This window comes from Xenopus laevis, chromosome 6S, assembly GCF_017654675.1.
Source record: "Xenopus laevis strain J_2021 chromosome 6S, Xenopus_laevis_v10.1, whole genome shotgun sequence".
Lineage (NCBI taxonomy): Eukaryota > Metazoa > Chordata > Amphibia > Anura > Pipidae > Xenopus > Xenopus laevis.
The window spans coordinates 121,056,707-121,074,515 of NC_054382.1; the positions used below are offsets into that span (position 1 = coordinate 121,056,707).

General features: G+C 38.8%; 1 protein-coding gene across 1 annotated transcript in view; it reads right to left on the reverse strand.

Moving 5' to 3' along the window:
- LOC108719755 (CUB and sushi domain-containing protein 3-like) overlaps positions 1-17,809 on the reverse strand; it is a 489,518-nt gene that overhangs the window by 40,313 nt on the left and 431,396 nt on the right. The window contains exons 55-57 of the mRNA XM_041567998.1: positions 12,790-12,972; positions 6,398-6,574; positions 4,718-4,897 (exon numbers count right to left, since the gene is read on the reverse strand). Coding sequence (XP_041423932.1) covers positions 4,718-4,897; positions 6,398-6,574; positions 12,790-12,972 — 540 coding nt within the window. The remainder of the gene's footprint in view (positions 1-4,717; positions 4,898-6,397; positions 6,575-12,789; positions 12,973-17,809) is intronic.

Sequence of the window (17,809 nt, forward strand, 5' to 3'; positions counted from 1 at the left end):
ATCATGGTTCCCCATTCACTTGGGGTAAAGGTTCCTTGGTATATATACTGCCACTCAGCCTCCACCCGGATAGGAACGGAATCAGCTCTCGCTCGAGGGGGCAAAGACTCCATGGGCAACTCTGGAACACCGGGTTCGGAAATCGGCTCCATAACAGAATTCAGGTCCCGGTCTACTAGCTCCGAAGATCCTAGCAGCATGAACGGCAAACAGGATATCCCAGCCAAGCTATCTTTTAAATTAGGACGTCGCGACATCTCCTCAATAACGCCTCTTAGAGGTGAGTGAGCACGCCCCTTATTTCTTCGCGGGCTTTCCGACTTAACCCCTTCTGGGCAGGTCAAGGACACAGGGTGTGGCGCAGCAGAAAATTTCTTAACAGCCACTTTTCCTGTGCGAGGGGGAATAGGTGGCGGTATAGCAAAACAGCTATCCACCAACGAGTCTTTTTCCTGGGCAATATTAGGACATTCCTCAACGGGCAAACTGTCACTACAGTCCTTGACATCATCAGCTAGGAACGGATTAAGCCCAGGGGTAGACACATTAATCTCATAATCATCAGACACTTTAGTACTGCAGCCCTCTTGTTCTCCCGATAAACTCGAGCAGTTGAAAGAGTCAGTTACACAGTCACTAAAAGGAGCTAGCGGAAACCCAAATGGAGGGAGTGTTGGCGGGCTCTGGTACCGACAAGGGCACCCTTCCTTCTGTACTCCCATCGGATAGACTCTAGAAGGCCAGGTGCTTTTCTGGGGCACTGCAGGAACCCAATATAAGAGCCGAACAAATCCCTTCTTGTCTGAGGGTTCTCTAGCTACATAAGCAAACGCATCAAATATAGAATTTCCCATTAGCGATTGATTCACAACGTCTATGGGACATTTCTCAGGTACATCATCGACCATAAATGTGTATTCAGGATCCGCTCCCATATCCAGGGACCAATCCCACATTGCAGCTTCAGATAGGGGAGCCATAATGTTTAATAAGGACAGAACCAAGCAAACAATACACTTCTCACTGGAATCAGTATGGCAGCACTGGGGGAATAAGAACTACAGACTTTCCCCACAGTAAGGTGCCTTTTTCCTACTGGGTCCGCACACGCAGCGCCTGTCACACTAGGCTGCGTGCAGTATAACAATTAATGGTTACAGTTAACCCTTTTGTGCCCCACGTTGGGCGCCAAAATGTAGCGCTATAGTAAACTGCCTCTTATATAGCAGTTATAGCTACTTTCCTTTGTGGACTCTCACCACAGATGAGCTCTCTTTCTCAGGGGCAAGCCCTCGCAACGAGGTGGAGGAAGGATGTAATGCAACTGTAACTCGGTGCAATAGCACAATGATGGGCGCCAGTAGTTCTTTAACCGTAAACCAAAAGAATATTTATTGAACAATAGAGCATGAAGATGATCAGTACAATTATCCACAATGGAGCATCAAATACCACAGCAGCATTAAAGGAGCTTATACTCACAGCACGCATAGGCTGAATCCCCACAGGCCAGGGAATAACAGCAGAGAGTAGTTGCAACAGGTGTGGGTATTAATATATCTTCAGTACTCAGGAACTCCTGGTTGCTCTTAGGGGAAACCTACCATCCCTAATCTCAACACTTTAGTCCCTCTCTGGGTCAGTATTACCCGGGAATCTTAATCCCACTAATCTCCTCGTAGGAGCCTTGAGCTGCTCAACTAGTTAACCTCTCTATCACTCCTAGAGTGATCTATGAACAAGTATAGCTATCTACTTACTAGGATGCTGGGCTCTAGGGTCAGCACTACCCATTCCCTTCCAGCCTGCTTGGTTGGGCTAAAGTAATGGACCTAGAGCACATGGCTCCTAAACCTTTTATACTCTGGCACAGCGCCACTCAGGTCACCGTGTGAATTGCAAGGGTTACATAAGACAGGAGCACAATACCCCTCCCAACTGTATTTTAGGACCCACTTAGGTATCCAAATAGCTAGGGATGGGCCTGTCAATAAAGTGTAAGGGTGTCTAAGATTTTCACATCCCTACATACTAATAACTAAATTAATACTATTGATAATAAAGTACTTATTCAAAATTATTTCCCACAATGTAGCATGTATCCTATAATTCCAAACAAATTTAGCCCACAAAATGTTGCAATTTGGGTTTTAAATTTTTCTCAGGAACCAAAATCTAAAGGTTGCACCATTGACAGTAGTTGGCTTTGTACAAGCAGGACATGGGTTATAGGTGCAAAGTGAATAATGGTGCTAGGAACAATAAAACAAAGGCACAAGGCACAATGGCTTCATGCATGGCATTCTAAAATGTATCTTTATTAAAAGCACCAACAGTGTTAATAGTCTTTAAACCTTCCCCAAGTGCAAAGTTATGGCAACATGCTCAATATGGACTCTTGTACCTCTTTGTGCTCTTACACTTCTGCTCAGTGTCAAAGTAAGTATCTCCTAAGAACTTTTATTTTAACCAAAATAGAAGTGGCATGAATGTGTTTGAAAAGATATTGACACATTCTTATAAAAATAGTGACAGCGTCCAGTGATGGGCGAAATAATTTGACAGGCAGAAATTTGCGGCGAATTTCCGTGCTTCGCCACCGGCAAATAAATTTGCGAAAGTGCCACGGAAATGTTTCGGCTCTGTCAAAATCAGCGTTTTCTGAATTTTTCACCAGTTTCGTGAATTTGGCTGGAAATTCACGAAATTTGTGTTGAATCAAAACTGGACAAATTCACCCATCACTAAGGGGCAGATTTACATAGAATCGAATATCGAGGGTTAATTAACCCTCGATATTCGACTGCCGAATGTAAATCCTTCGACTTCAAATATCGAAGTCGAAGGATTTACCGCAAATAGTTTGATCGAACGAGCGATTTTTCTTCGACCTAAAAATTGTTAGAAAGCCTATAGGGACCTTCCCCATAGGCTAACATGGCACCTCGGTAGGTTTTAGGTGGCGAAGTAGGGGGTCGAAGTTTTTTTTAAAGAGACAGTACTTCGACTATCGAATGGTCGAACGATTTTTAGTTTGAAACGTTCGATTCCAAGTCGTAGTCGAAGGTCGAAGTAGCCAATTCGATGGTTGAAGAACAGGATGTGCCGACAGGAACGATCTTAGGGAAATAGGAATGGTAACCCTGTTGCGTCTATCAGGCAGCCATTCCACTCCAGTCACGTGGTATTTCAAAGAGCAAGACGAATAGGCACATCGACTGCCGTAGACAGGGAATCCATAGGCCAGGATAATAAAAAGTCAAATTTTATTCAAAAATGTGGCATAAAAACATATAGCACACAAATGTAAATTGCAGGCAGGGTGAGAGCATGGCTTGACGCGTTTCGTGACTCAAAACTGGTCACTTCCTCAAGAGGCTTCTTGAGGAAGTGACCAGTTTTGAGTCACGAAACGCGTCAAGCCATGTTCTCACCCTGCCTGCAATTTACATTTGTGTGCTATATATTTTTATGCCACATTTTTGAATAAAATTTTACTTTTTATTATCCTGGCCTATGGATTCCCTGTCTACGGCAGTCGATGTGCCTATTCGTCTTCCAATTCGATGGTTTTAGTAGCCAAAAAAACCATTCGAAATTCAAAGTTTTTTTTTCTTCTATTCCTTCACTCGAGCTAAGTAAATGGGCCCCTAACTGTGTCTGTATCACTTTTAAAAACAGCTATTTGTAAAATAGAAGATCTTAACTGTAGTGTCATTAACAATTGTTTTGAAAGGGAAATACAGCAAGAAATAAGCCAATGATATTTGTATAGTCTTCTTTGCTTTGAGATAAAGAAGAAATAGCTATATGATTCTTCTGGATGTAAAAAGTCAAAATGAATGTAGTCTGTCAGGTCTGAATAAATGTGCATCTTTTGAAAGAATGGCTTCTGAAACAAGGCATATAGCAGTTTGTTTTTAATCTTGTCTGATGAGTGTTCACAGACGTGTAATGTTAATGCATCCCTACAGGAATATTTGATATCTATGAAAACATGTTCACAGATTTGTCAAAGTGTGAAATTAGAGCTCACCACAGTACAATTCCCCCACTTTTTATTCATTCCTATAGGATTTTTAGAGGCATATTTTTTAAATGGTGAGCTCTTTTACTCACTGAAAAATACACCTTTAAAAATCCTGTAGGAATGAATAGATAGTGACAAAATGTTACTGCAATAAGCTCTAATTTTACACTTAGACTGATAAATCTGCCCCATAGTCATTCAGCTGTTTGATGCCACCTGAGGCATCTGGTAGGGAATATTATGATTGGAGATAAAGCATCTGTAATTTTAGAGCATTTATTTCTTCTTTTTTTTATATCCTTATTATGTGATAATTCACATTAATCATGATATTTGTACTTTCAAGTTTACTCTAGTTCAATGAAAACTATAAGTATACTCTAGCTATATATATTGGCCATGGGGAACATTTGCCTCTGTATCTTGTATATTTACAAAAGCATTAAAGCTAGTATAATAACTACACAGGTGTATTTTATTAAGTACAGAAGGAGCAACTTTGTCTTGACATCACAATGAGCACAATTGCATAACATCCTCATTCTTTTCAATAAAAAGGATGCAATGTAAATGCAGTGACATTGAGGGAGATGATGAGCCATCTAGATAATGTTTAATCCATCTATATATTTAGGTCAGCTGCAAGAAAATATAAAAATAAACAAATACCCAATAAGAATGCAATACCTTTACAAACTGGGATTATTCCACTCCACGTCCCATTACTTGTACACATGCGAGTGGCAGAAATTTTAGGATCCATTGTGTAACCTGGCTGGCATACATAGGTAACATTCTGACCAACTATATTATCTTCTCCATATCTGAGACCATTAGCAGGGACACCAGGATCTCCACAGCTGATTACTATAGGGAAAAAAAGCAAACCATAATAATTATATGCCATATATGTTACACTTCTATTAAAAGAAAAGAAAGAAGGTGACTGCAGTTTACTTATTCAGTCTAATAGCTTGGGAGGGCTTTCCCCTCTAAACATCCTCTGTACTTCCGATTGAATTATCCATTAATGGAGACTAGGAATGACTTATCAGTGTAGATTATTTTGATTGCTCTTCTGGGGTTTTCGAACTTCCTTTTCCTCTACTAGTTATACAGCTAAAGGCAAACTGTGAACCCTTTTTTATGGTTAATACAAATATAAACAAAAGAGAAGGTACTTTTAACATATACAGTGCATAATTCACAGCTAATAACCATAAAAATATATTTTATACAGCAACAACGTATCATATATCTATGCTTTTCTGTGAATGGTATTCTCAGTGCTAAATAATAAATAAATAATAAATGAGTAAGAGTGGTGAAGATTTTACTAATGGTTCAGAACTAAAATGGTAATACACATGTAACATGGGCCACACGTGACTCGTGTCACTACGATGTTTATGTGCATGGCCTTTGCTGCAAGAAGTAGGTACTGTCACAATAAATGCAATGAACTCAAAACACTTTATTGTTGTACAGCCTCTTGCAGGGAGACAGCTTAGAGTTCAGACCAGGTCCCTGGTTCTCCCTTCTGAAGCCTCCAGGGCATTTGTCATGTAGGATGCACTAGCAGGAGTTAGCTGTACAAGGGCCTACTTTAAATAAGGAAATCTTAATCCCGATTCTCTGCTGTGACCTCACATTCAATTCCCACGCTTCTCCTGTATGTTCTCCACTAACCTATGCCTGAACGCTCAATTCCCTAACTCTTGTGCATCACTTCAGGGGCTCTAATCCAAACTATTACTCCTTGTTGGGAAAACAAGCTGTCCATGCTCTCTAACTGGAGTGAGCTCACTTGCTGCTACTATCCACTAGCTAGCCCTTATGGTACCAACCTCCCCGTAAGTCTGGCTACTTTAGTCTGATGCTGCTTCTGGATGTTTCCAGGCCAAAAGGCTTACATAGACCCTCAGGTGGACCACCCGCTGACTGCACTACAGTATAGCATTACTATTTACATTATGAAAATAAATTTTTTATTTTCACCCTTCACACACACACTAGTAAATAATAATTATGGTGCTTGTAGAATAGCCTCAGTTATTGCTTTCTAAATTTATAGGAACGTCTCAGGGCACCCATTTAGGATGACTTAGTGGATGATTTCTAAGAAGTGTTGCTGATACAAATGAGCTTTTTTTACTGTATAGTAAATACATTCTCGATGAACAAGTACCTTAATAAATTTTCTATTTCACCATCATTCCTAGTTATACCAAAATCCTCAATTAACATATTTATTATTATTATTGATAGCATTACAAAAACATTGGTCTTGTGTTAAAAATATCACAATATACATAAGGTGGTATTAAAATTGCTGTACAATAGCTAATTCATGCAATAGAAACTCACTTGTACAGTTAGGCAGAGCACCAGACCATGTGCCATTAGCGGTGCATTGTCTGATGTTAGTGCCGGAAAGTATATATCCATCCAAGCAAGAGTATATAACGGTGCTGGAAAATTTTGTTTCATCAATACGAAAAACTCTTCCATTTGCTGTTGTCCCTGGATTTCCACACTGTACGGCTATTAAAAAAAGTATTTATAACAACATAAATAAATAATGTTTTTTACTATATTTTCATATATTGATTTTGTACAGTGTTGTAAGTTACTGAGTCTCAAAGTAAAATATTTTTAGAGACCCGCCCTAAACTTTAGAAAAAGGAAATTGTTATAAACAAATATTGAAACAGCTAATCACACAGTTCCCCATTGTACCTCCTGGGACCCCCATCAGTTACAGAGTCTGTTTCCTTTATAGATGCTCCCCTGATTACATATGTTTATATTCCTGAAAAATCAGGAAGATGCATGAGAGGAAATAGACAAAACAAAAATTAATGATTATCAAATACTGTATATGCAAACGATACACAAGGACCAAGACCTGAAGTATACTGGTTGCTGCTTCTCTTGTTTGGGCCACAGGAGGAAGTGTGATTTGGGCCTTGTGGATTATATCAATGATGTTTCCCCCTGTCTCTGTTCCCTTGTAACCACCTACAATTCAGCTGTAGACATTAGCCCAATTAAGGGGCTATTTAATCCTGACTCCTTCCACCACCTGTTCTGGATCATTAGCCTTTCTGCTTAGACCAAGCCATCTGAGTTCTGAACATGTAGGCTCCGTACACACAGTACAGTTTAGGTAGTCATCACTGTATATACTGACACATCTTAGGTATAATAGCAATATTTTAGGAGAAATAATTTAAAAAATGTCTGAAGCCTTACCTTCTACTTCAATATAAACTCTGGGGATATCCAATCACCCCCCCCCCATTCCAATAAGTAAGAACCATTTATTGGTAATCTGAAAGCAAACATGTGAATGGTTGCTATCTGTTACTAGCTCCATTACACATTTGCTGACATAAATTACCAAAAATGACCTGGAGAAAATCTGTGCAAGAATTTAAGAATGGGGTCACCTTTCTGTGACAAAGAATCACATTTATCTGAACATTTTTATGTGTCAAAATGTCACTGTCACCTGCTAAATATATACAGACAATTTTAATTTTCATACTTTTATGACACTAAGAAATTTTCAAATGGCACCTATCAAGACATATTGTGTAAAAACAAAAATGTGCCAACACATTATACTCTTTTAAATATAGAAGGAATGAGCTTTCAAAAAAAGCTTCAACTGATTTTTTGAAAATTTCTCAAAAAATCCTACTAGTCCCACCCATTCATTCAACTTCCTGTTGGCTGCTTTTTAGGCCATTCAGGAGAGACAGTGGCGCTCAGCACACTGTACTGAAGAATCTAAACTAATCAGCAGATAGACAAACCTAATAGGGAACTGAAGCCTGTCTTTGCATGTGTGAATCCAGGGCTGTGATTTGCTATCCCCTTCTACTATGCTTCTGGCTAGGGCAGTTAAGACACACGCAGCCCTGATTTGAAGCATGGACAGAGACAGAAGCAGATCTATGAGGAGCTCCAATGGGCCAATAAAGTGGCCATATTAAAAGATAATGACAAATATCTTGAATAAAAATGTTAAGAAATACGGTTGAAGGGGATGTTCCATTATGCTATATGTCTTCTTAAAGGGCATGTAAAGGCAAAAAAATAAAATCCAATTTTTACTTTCTTTATTGAAAAAGAAACCTTTGTCCAATATACTTTAATTAAAAAATGTATACTGTTTTTATAAGAAACCTGACTGTATGCAGTGAAATTCTCCCTTCATTTACTGCTGTGGATAGGAATTGTCAGACGGTCCCTAACTGCTGAGCAGGGAAACAATCATACTTATGAACAGCAGGGGGAGCCCCCGCCTTACTTCCCAGCCATGCAGAACTCAAGCAGCTTTGTTTATGACGATCCCTTAGCAGCCCAGACCACACTGAGCATGTGCACAGTCTTAGTCTTGCAAAGATGTATAACAAAGTTACAAGATGGTGATCCCCTGTAGCCAACTTTGAAAGCATAAATTATTTGTTTGATTAGGCTTGTGGTGCAGTATGTTCATGTTTATATTTAATATACAAAATACAGCATTTCTAGCCTTTTTCTATTTTAGACTTTACATTTAATTTAATTCATTATAAAACACTTTCCTTATACTGAACTTGGCTACAAAGAAAAACATACTGTAATTCTATCCTGCCTTTCCCAGTAGCAGCAGGAATATCTCAGTTTCTCTGTCATTATTCATACATGCCACTGATTCCCTTTTCTTTTGATCTGAGCCTTCTAGCCCAGGAACACAGATGAAGACACAACACACTAAATTATGTTTGCTGCTCTGCCTCTACATTTTCCAGCTGATTGAATCTATTGATTGAAAATTGATTCAAGCAAGGCCAAAGGTCTTCTTTTTTTTTCCCCACCTTTGAAGCATAAATACTCGGCTATATGAAATGGAACACTTAGTGAAACATAAGCAGCACTTTCACTTATATCAGCTGAATTGATATGTGCAAACCTGTTATTTCTCCATGCCACATAATGGCACATCTTGACTAAACTGTTCTCTCATGTGCATGATGCTTATTGATTTAAGAAGTTACAGAACAGAGTCAATGTTGTTTTCATTCCACCACACATTACAAGAATAATAACAGTATTATTATTTCTATTATGTGCTATGCAATGTGTTCAAACTTTGAGAATGCCTCATGGAATGTTGCACGTCACATGGAATGTTTATATGAAAGTGAAATGAACTTCCATTTAAAAAGCTGCTTTTTTAAGAAAATCGTTCTCTTATTCCAGATATATTTTAGCTACCCATACTTGTAACAGCATTGCAATCATCTACTGTAGTCTTTTGGTCCCCTTGATTGGGGTTATTCAAACCTGTCAGAAGAGGACCACATCTCTGGTTCAGAGCAGTTCTTGCCAACCTGTAACAAAAACTGGCCAATCCCTATCCAGATTTTGCTTATAGCAGCTGTAGTTTTGGCCACATACCCTTAGTCAGGAGTAGCAGAGCTGGCAGAAAATATCTACCTGCATATGTCATACCATTTTCCACCAGTAGCCAATACCTATTCATTCTTTAAAGCAAATACACAATGTCAGGCAGACATTTATGTCTGTATCTGAACTATGGAATGTTGACTTCTCTGTTCCCAAACCTACCTACAATAAGGGGCAGATTTATCAAGGGTTGAATTTTGAGGGTTAAAAAACCCTCGAATTCGACCCTCGAAGTAAAATCCCTCGAATTCGAATATCGAATTCGAAGGATTTTAGCGCAAAAGGTTCGACTGAACGAACGAATAAAAATCTAACAATTTGCACGATTTTAAGCGAGCAATCAAATGATTTTTATTCGATCAAAAAAAAAAAAAAAGTAGAAAAGTGCTCTGGAGGGTCCCCATAGGCTAACATTGCACTTCGGTAGCTTTAATGTGGCGAAGTGTAAAGTCATACTATGAAGTCATACTTTGATTATCGAATGGTCGAATAGTCGAACGATTTGTACTTCGAATCGTTCAAATCATTCGATTAGATTGAATTTGACCAATTGGATAGTCGAAGTACCCAAAAAAAATACTTTGAAATTCGATTATTTTTTCATTCGAACTATTCACTCGAGCTTAGTAAATCTGCCCCCATGTATCTGCCACAAAGAGAAAAGTTACTATCTAAGTGAAAAGGAACTGGCCACTGTAAGGGCTGAACTCCATGGGCGTCTTTCGTCGGATCATCTTGTGGCAACAAAACGCAGGAGACAAGTCAGATATAGTGTAGTTGCAGGCATCAAAATATAAAGTAATGGGACTGAACTACAAGTAAAAACTGAACACAGGTAAAAACTACATTCCATCTGACACAACACATCTGTCAGATGTGAATGCAGAAAGCTGCGTCTTCATCCGACAGTCCTATTGTGTGTAGTTTTTACCTGTAATGTTCGTTCAGTCCAATTAAACTTTGACGCCAGCAACTACATCTGACTTGTCTCTTTTCGACGAAAGACGTCCGTGGAGTTTCAGTTCCTTTTCACTTGGATAGTAACCTTTCTCTTAGGTTACTATTGGAGTTCAGCCCTTAAAGAAAGGAGCTTTAATTGTTATGGTGATCAAAGTGCCCAAGAATGATGGGTCTTTAATTAACTTGACCTCTGTTCTCCCAAAATAATCATCTAGTGAATAATATAATACAATAATAAATACACATTTTTGCCAGCTCTACATGGGAGCCATAATAATCCCTTTAAACTTTATGATTAATACAGCTTAATAGTTCCAGCTTTCAATGACACACCTGTGACTCGCATTTTCATAACTTAGGAAAAAAAATAAATCAACAGGAAATGTGCATTTATTTCAAAATCCATACCATGTCAGTAAAATGTGTCTTTACTCTCCGTTATGTCTTATAACAGCCAAAATTAGCGCAACACGAATAACAGTGATGCTTGGAACCAGAGAGAACAGATGCAAAGCATTATATGTACATAGCTCAGCTTTGGTTATTTGTGCTAATGTGTGAATATATTCTCAGCATTCTTAATGATTATACTAAGCTGTGCTTCATAAAATGCCATGCTGTTATGCAGAACAATTACAAGTTATAATTATGGTTTTCATTAAGTGAAAAAATAACTGTTACCACGATGGCCATATTATATAAGGCATTGCTTACACTGGAGTGTCGGTGCTGTATTCCCATTCTGCATAATACTGAATCTGTTTAACAAGGTTGTGTTGAATATCGGGGGATAATGTGTCAAAACATAGTAATTTTTATCAATGGGTTACAGTAGTTGTGTTGTATGAATGTGAACAAATACTGTACGTTCCACTTGGGCAAGGCCCAAATTAGAAATGAGCTTTGTAAAAACATCAGCTGTATTAATAACAATAGAGACACTTTCTATTGTGTGGTGCTTATTTAAATTTTAATGCCTTTTCTTGCAGTAAAAGAGCCATCTTCTGTTCTGGCTGTCGCTTCATAGTAACATCAGTATTAGGGATGTAGCGAACTGCCGATTTGGTGTTCGCGAACACCGGCAAAAAATGCGAACGTTCGCGAACTTCGAACACCCGCTAAAATCGTTCGATTCGAACGTTCGAAGGATTTTTCATTCGAATCGAACATTCGAAGGATTTTAATCGTTCGATCGAAGGATTTTCATTCTAATCGAACGTTCGAAGGATTTTAATCGTTCGAACGAATGGAAATCGTTCGAACGAATGGAAATCGTTCGAACGAATGGAAATCGTTCGAACGAATGGAAATCGTTCGAACGAATGGAAATCGTTCGAACGAATGGAAATCGTTCGAACGAATGGAAATCGTTCGAACGAATGGAAATCGTTCGAACGAATGGAAATCGTTCGATTTTAGCGGTCGAATGGTCGAACGATTTGTATTCGAATCGAACGCGAACTCAAAATGCGAACGTTCCCAAACGTTCGCGAACATTAGGCGGACGCGAACGGTCGAAGTTCGCGCGAACAAGTTCGCCGGCGAACAGTTCGCTACATCCCTAATCAGTATTTAGATTATTCCCATGTATTATCTTTTTAGGGGTGATTAAAGATTCCCAGATAGCGATAAGTCAATCTCGAGACAATTTTTATGCACAAGACAATTTTTTCTCATTCCAGATGCATTGAAGTCTTTCTTTTTGTCTGACCGACAAAATAGTCTCAGTGACTTTTTTGTCCAAATGTCTCTGCAAAATTTTATCTTGGCAACTTTTTATCATGGCGGATTTTTGCTGCAGTTTCAAAAAAATAAAATTCACAGATGGTGAAATGCAGAATTTCGCAGTGAAATCCATGCCTGGCGAAAATCTGCTCATCACTATTCCCATCAGTTTATATCTAAGGATCTTGTCTACAACTGTCTGCACCCCTCATGAAGACAGGATTCCTCAAAAATATCTTGGAAGCCATATCCTCCAATTCAACAACTCTATATAAAGACCACTGGCTGGAAGACTATAAAGGTATCTGTTCAAAGAATGAGACAGTTGGTGAATAAGTCAAGGGTCTATCACTCTCATCTTTTTTTAATTATAGAACAATGGCATTACATTTCAGATCACAGGCTTGTGTATGGTGGACATCTACCATGTTCCAAAACACACAGCACATGAAATCAAATGTCCCACTTCTTTGTTCTTTATATTATTTGGGAAAAAAAGATGTGCTGATTTTGAATGTGGATAGGTGAAACTAATGGAAATTACCTACTTATGGACAATCCCTTTTGAATCAATGCTAACTGGGTTGGTAAATATGCAGATCCTATTGATTTACCTTTACATTCTGGTTGTTTTCCAGTCCATGTGCCATTGCTGAGGCATGTTCTTGCTTCAGACCCATGAAGAATATAACCACTCTCACAGCTAAATCTCAATTTGCTCTTTGTTCTAAATTCGGATCCTTCTCTTGAACCATGAGTTGGTATTCCTGGCTCTCCACATGAACCAACAGTATCACCTAGAAACAAATAGCATTATTATATTGGTTTATTTGTAACAGCTTCTTAATGTAATCTTAACTATTTTATATAATAAAAATATATATCTTTGCTTAATAGATTGGTATATTAAACGTTATTGTTCTTGTCAGATTTGCCCAAAGTAAGCATTCTTGCCATATGATCTTCAAATAACTGATGATCATTGACTTGGTAAAGTAATCTGTAATAAGCCATCAGTATTTAGCTATGATATGTCTTAAATATGGTAGTGATCAGGGAAAAAAGCTGTAATAGTATTTTCACAATTATTTTGCTGCAATGGCATTTTTTAAAATCATGAGTTTCAATACTGCTATATATTGTTGCCTAATGTATTTAGTTAAAAATACATAAAACAAATATCTTGTAATGCTATGGGAAAATGATATAAGCAAGAAATATGCAAGAGAAAGGCAAGAGAAATGCAGAAGCATGAAAACAGGTAGTTCCATTTGTAGTAGAACCATATCTGGTAGCATTGCAGGATATATTTTAAAACTCCCTCATCCTAATCCAACTTCCACCAATCAATCCCTTTATTTGTTCTTCTATCTCTTTGATTGTGACTATGACCTTCCTTAGAAACATTCCTTGAAATATGTGTGTATTTTTGGAAACCATTAATAAATACTCAATATGTATCTACATTATCAGTATCACCTTCCCCTTTGAGGTCCACTTCACATCCTGTATGAATTCTATATAAGGATTATACTCAAATAGCTGATCACTGATAAATGTTACCTACTGACTGATTAAAAAAATGTGCACTGATTCAAGAAACTTCTCAAAAGGTTATGTCACGTTGGTACCTGGTCCCTGAAAAAATTTCTGCATGGTATCCTGCTACATCTCCCACCTGTTTTCGGGGTTGTGGACAGGTTGGATCCTACCTACATGTATGGTGGTCCTGTCCCAAAGCAACTAGATATTGGACACGTATTTATACCATGATCACTAGCATCACAGGGCTCCCTTTAACTAAGCTTCCTGCAGTGGCGCTGCTTCACGGCAGAATTACAGGATGTAATAAATATGTGAAAAAATTGATATGCCGTATTTTTTTGGCCGCCAAACAAATTATAGCTAAAGCATGGAAAACACCTACTCTTGATATACCTTTGGTTAAGTCCAGATTAGATGGTTACATGGTGATGGAGAAGCTTACCATGCTGGCTAGTGACGAGATTGATACTTTTCATGGGATCTGGGACCCGTGGCTCCGATATAGAGGACTTACTATTTGACTCCAGTCCTGTCGCCCTTTACTAGAAAATACAGCCCTTGACCTAAATACCACCTTACCTATATCAAGCCTATACAATGTATACCACCACGGCTGTTACTGCTTTGAGATGGTTCACTGTAAGAGTTGAGACAATATTTTTTTTTTTTTTTTTTCTCCCTTGCCTTTCTCTTTTTTTTCTCTATCTTTACTGTCCCTTGTTTTCCTTCTTCCTTCCATGGCACGGGAAGTTTCTTAGGGCAACTGTTCCATTATGGCTATGTTGACTTGATATGCTGACTCTGTACTGATGTAATGTGTATCCCTGTTTATACTGCATTTTGTTGGATATTGTCATATTGCCAACTGTCATTTTTTTTTTCTCTTTCCATTGCCTTTTTTTTGCTTTCTGTATTTCCTTGAAAATTGAATAAAGATTATTTTCAAAAAAAAAAAAAATGTGCACTGAAGGCATGGGAAACAAGTTGTGTTTAATACTGTATTTTAAACATGGATTTTCCATCTTCCTTAAAAGAAAAGTTGAAACTCACAGTAAAGTGTGAGTTCTCTAAATAATAGGGTTGGGATACATTTGGGATAGGGTATCATAGCTATACATCAGTTTTTAAATACATTTTTAACTTGTTTAGGACAAGCTCATTTCTGTTTCTTATTTATCTTTTTGCTAATTGATAACCACTAATACATAATTTATGATAGCAACATTTATTAATATTCTCATCTAATTGTCACATTCGGCACCCTAAATCCAGAACCAGTGCTAGGCTCCATGGCCTCGGTTCTTGCTTCTGCCTAAAACAGCCGCCTTTCACCTCGAGAAGAAACCTTCGCTAATTGGATACTGCCAGGTCTTAATAAGAGAGGAGCCAAGCAAAGGTTCTGGAGGAGCAAAGGGGTACAATCATTTTCCCAAGGATACTGGATGGAAGACAGGCCAAACAGAAAAGCGATATCAGGCAGGCCGGGCCAGCACAAGCAGCATTGGAGAATAGTCAGACACACCGGGTCAGTGCAGGCAGTGTTCAAGGAATGGTCAGACAGGCTAGATTTAGGATTGGAACATGTAGAATAGTCAGCAGGTAGGCAAGGGTCAGATCAATCAGGATTCACTAAGAATAAGACCCCTGGAAACTACCAAATAGAACCTAACAATGGGCAATGAGTTCAAAAGAATTCAAAAAGCCCCTTTAAATACCTTTGAATGTTGTGCCACTGTGAGATGACGTCACAACGCTTGCGCGCAAAACCAGTAAGTGCACGGTACGCGTGTGCCATAGAAGAGCTGGTGCTGGAAGAAGAAAGACGCCCATGGCAGGAATCCCCGCAGGAGGCATGCCGGGTGTCCCCACTGGCCACTAGACCATCAGGGTAAGTCACTAGACCACCAGCCACTACCTAGTCAAAACTAGTCTAAATAACTATTCACAATGATGAAGAATACTTTACTTTTGTTAAAAAACATAGTATAAAACTCTGCTGCATCTACCAGAGGACCCAAATAGCTCCATGCACAATCAATGAACAAACAGCAATACAAAGAACGATGGAAATAAAATCTAAATTAGTCAATAACAATGGATGAAGACACTCGCAGGAAAAAAAGAGTGCCTGGTGTATCATATGTCATGTCTGATGCTGTATTAACATGTTTAATAACAGTTTCAGTTGTAATGTATGCTTATTTTCTGTATTGATCTGGAATTTGAGTTTACTGGTATTTTTTAGGTCCTTTAAGCCAAATATTGACTTTTTCTAATAATTGGAATATACCATAGCTGGATGGAAGGTTTATAGATTAGTCTTGCCGTTAGGGCTTAAAATATCTTGCTTCCATAAGGTTCCTTCAGGCAACAGGTCAAACTTTTCCTGTAAAAGTCATATTGGAATTAATAGTTTATAGGAATACATATGATCAAATTGAATAATTAAATGTGTCTATCTAGCAAGCTGTTTCAATTTCTACACTATTTGTTGCTAAAGTTTCTTCAAAGTCAAAGTCCCTCTAGATTTCCCTTTAAGCCCCTATTGCAGAAGAAATACGCAGTAAACATAAATAAAACACATATGACTCACAGGAAAAGCTTCCAATTACAGTTTAATAGAGACATACTCTACTGTTTAAAGACAACAAACTGTGCACAGGGATAACTGTAAAACTGAACGAGGCAGACATATTTAGAAATAATATTTTCCAACATATGTAAGGGCTTTCAGGTATAAATCATATAAATGGAAAGTCAGGACACAATCATTATTATTATCCTGATTCTGTGGTAATATCAATGCAACAGCTGAACACTGTGTTTTGAGCACTGGTTACTGTGATAACATATTTGCGATACTGTAGTAAATGTATAAGGATGTGATATGTATTTTTATCAATACACTGAGTGGTTCTGTTGAGGGAAGTGCACATAGTGTCAGAGCCGGGCCGCTCGCCAGGCGCCCTAGGCAAGCCAGCCAGTCGCGGCGCGGCTTAGTGTGCGCATGCGCCAATGGCCACTCGCGTGCGAATGCGCGAATTACTGCTCTCGCGTGCGCATGCGCTGATTTTTTCTTGCGCATGCGCAAAATCGCAAAAATGCTAAAATGCCAGAGATAGTCGGGCTTGGCGCCCTAGGCACGTGCCTACTCTGCCTACCCCTAGTTCCGGCCCTGCATAGCATGTTTTTGTTCCATTGTATATTAATATTAACATTCAGCAATCCAGTTCAGCATATGTTTTAGCAGCTTAGGGTCAAATTCACTAAAGCGTGAAGCGCCTAATGCTAGCGCAAATTTGGCAGTGTGACGTAATTTCGTTACTTCACCGATTTACTAACGGGTGCTGGCGTAAATTCGCTAGCAAAGTGGACCTAATCTAGCGCTACTTCGCACTCTTATGCCAGGCGAAGCTGCGATATGCCGAAGGGACGTAACTACGCTAATTCACTAACTTGCGCATTTTACTGAACGTTACCTCTTGCGCCAGACTTGCCTTCACCACCTCAGACCAGGCGAAGTGCGATAGAGTAGATAGGCATTGCTTCAAAAAAGGTCCCAAAAAACACTGGCATATTTTCCTTTTTTAAGGGTGATAGGCTGAAAAAGATAATTTCCTAACATATGGCACCTAAACTATACAGTGGGCACATGTATAGGGCAAAATAACTCTTTTTTTTATTTTATGAAGCTTTCCCAGCCTTGTGTAGTGCAATGTATTTGCTGCTACATATACGTCCATTCAACTTTAACTTGGCGCTGTATGCAAATTAGGCATCGCTAGCGTAACTTCGCTTTGCTTGCCGAATTAACACTAGCGCAACTTCGCTACCTTTCGCCTCCCTGAGAGCAACTTTTTTGTGAATTAGCGGCGCCCTGGCGAAGTGCGACAGAGTGCAGCGAAGTGCGGCGAAGACTGTGCAAGCGAAACTCCGCAGGTTAGTGAATTTGCCCCCTAGTGTAGCTTTTCTTGTTATTGCTATTTATGGAATTTACCTTATGAGCACTTGAAGATTACAAGCGGCATTCTAAACTGCTGAACCAACATTAAGGGGGTTATATGTTAAAGTCTGAATGCCAACAACTCT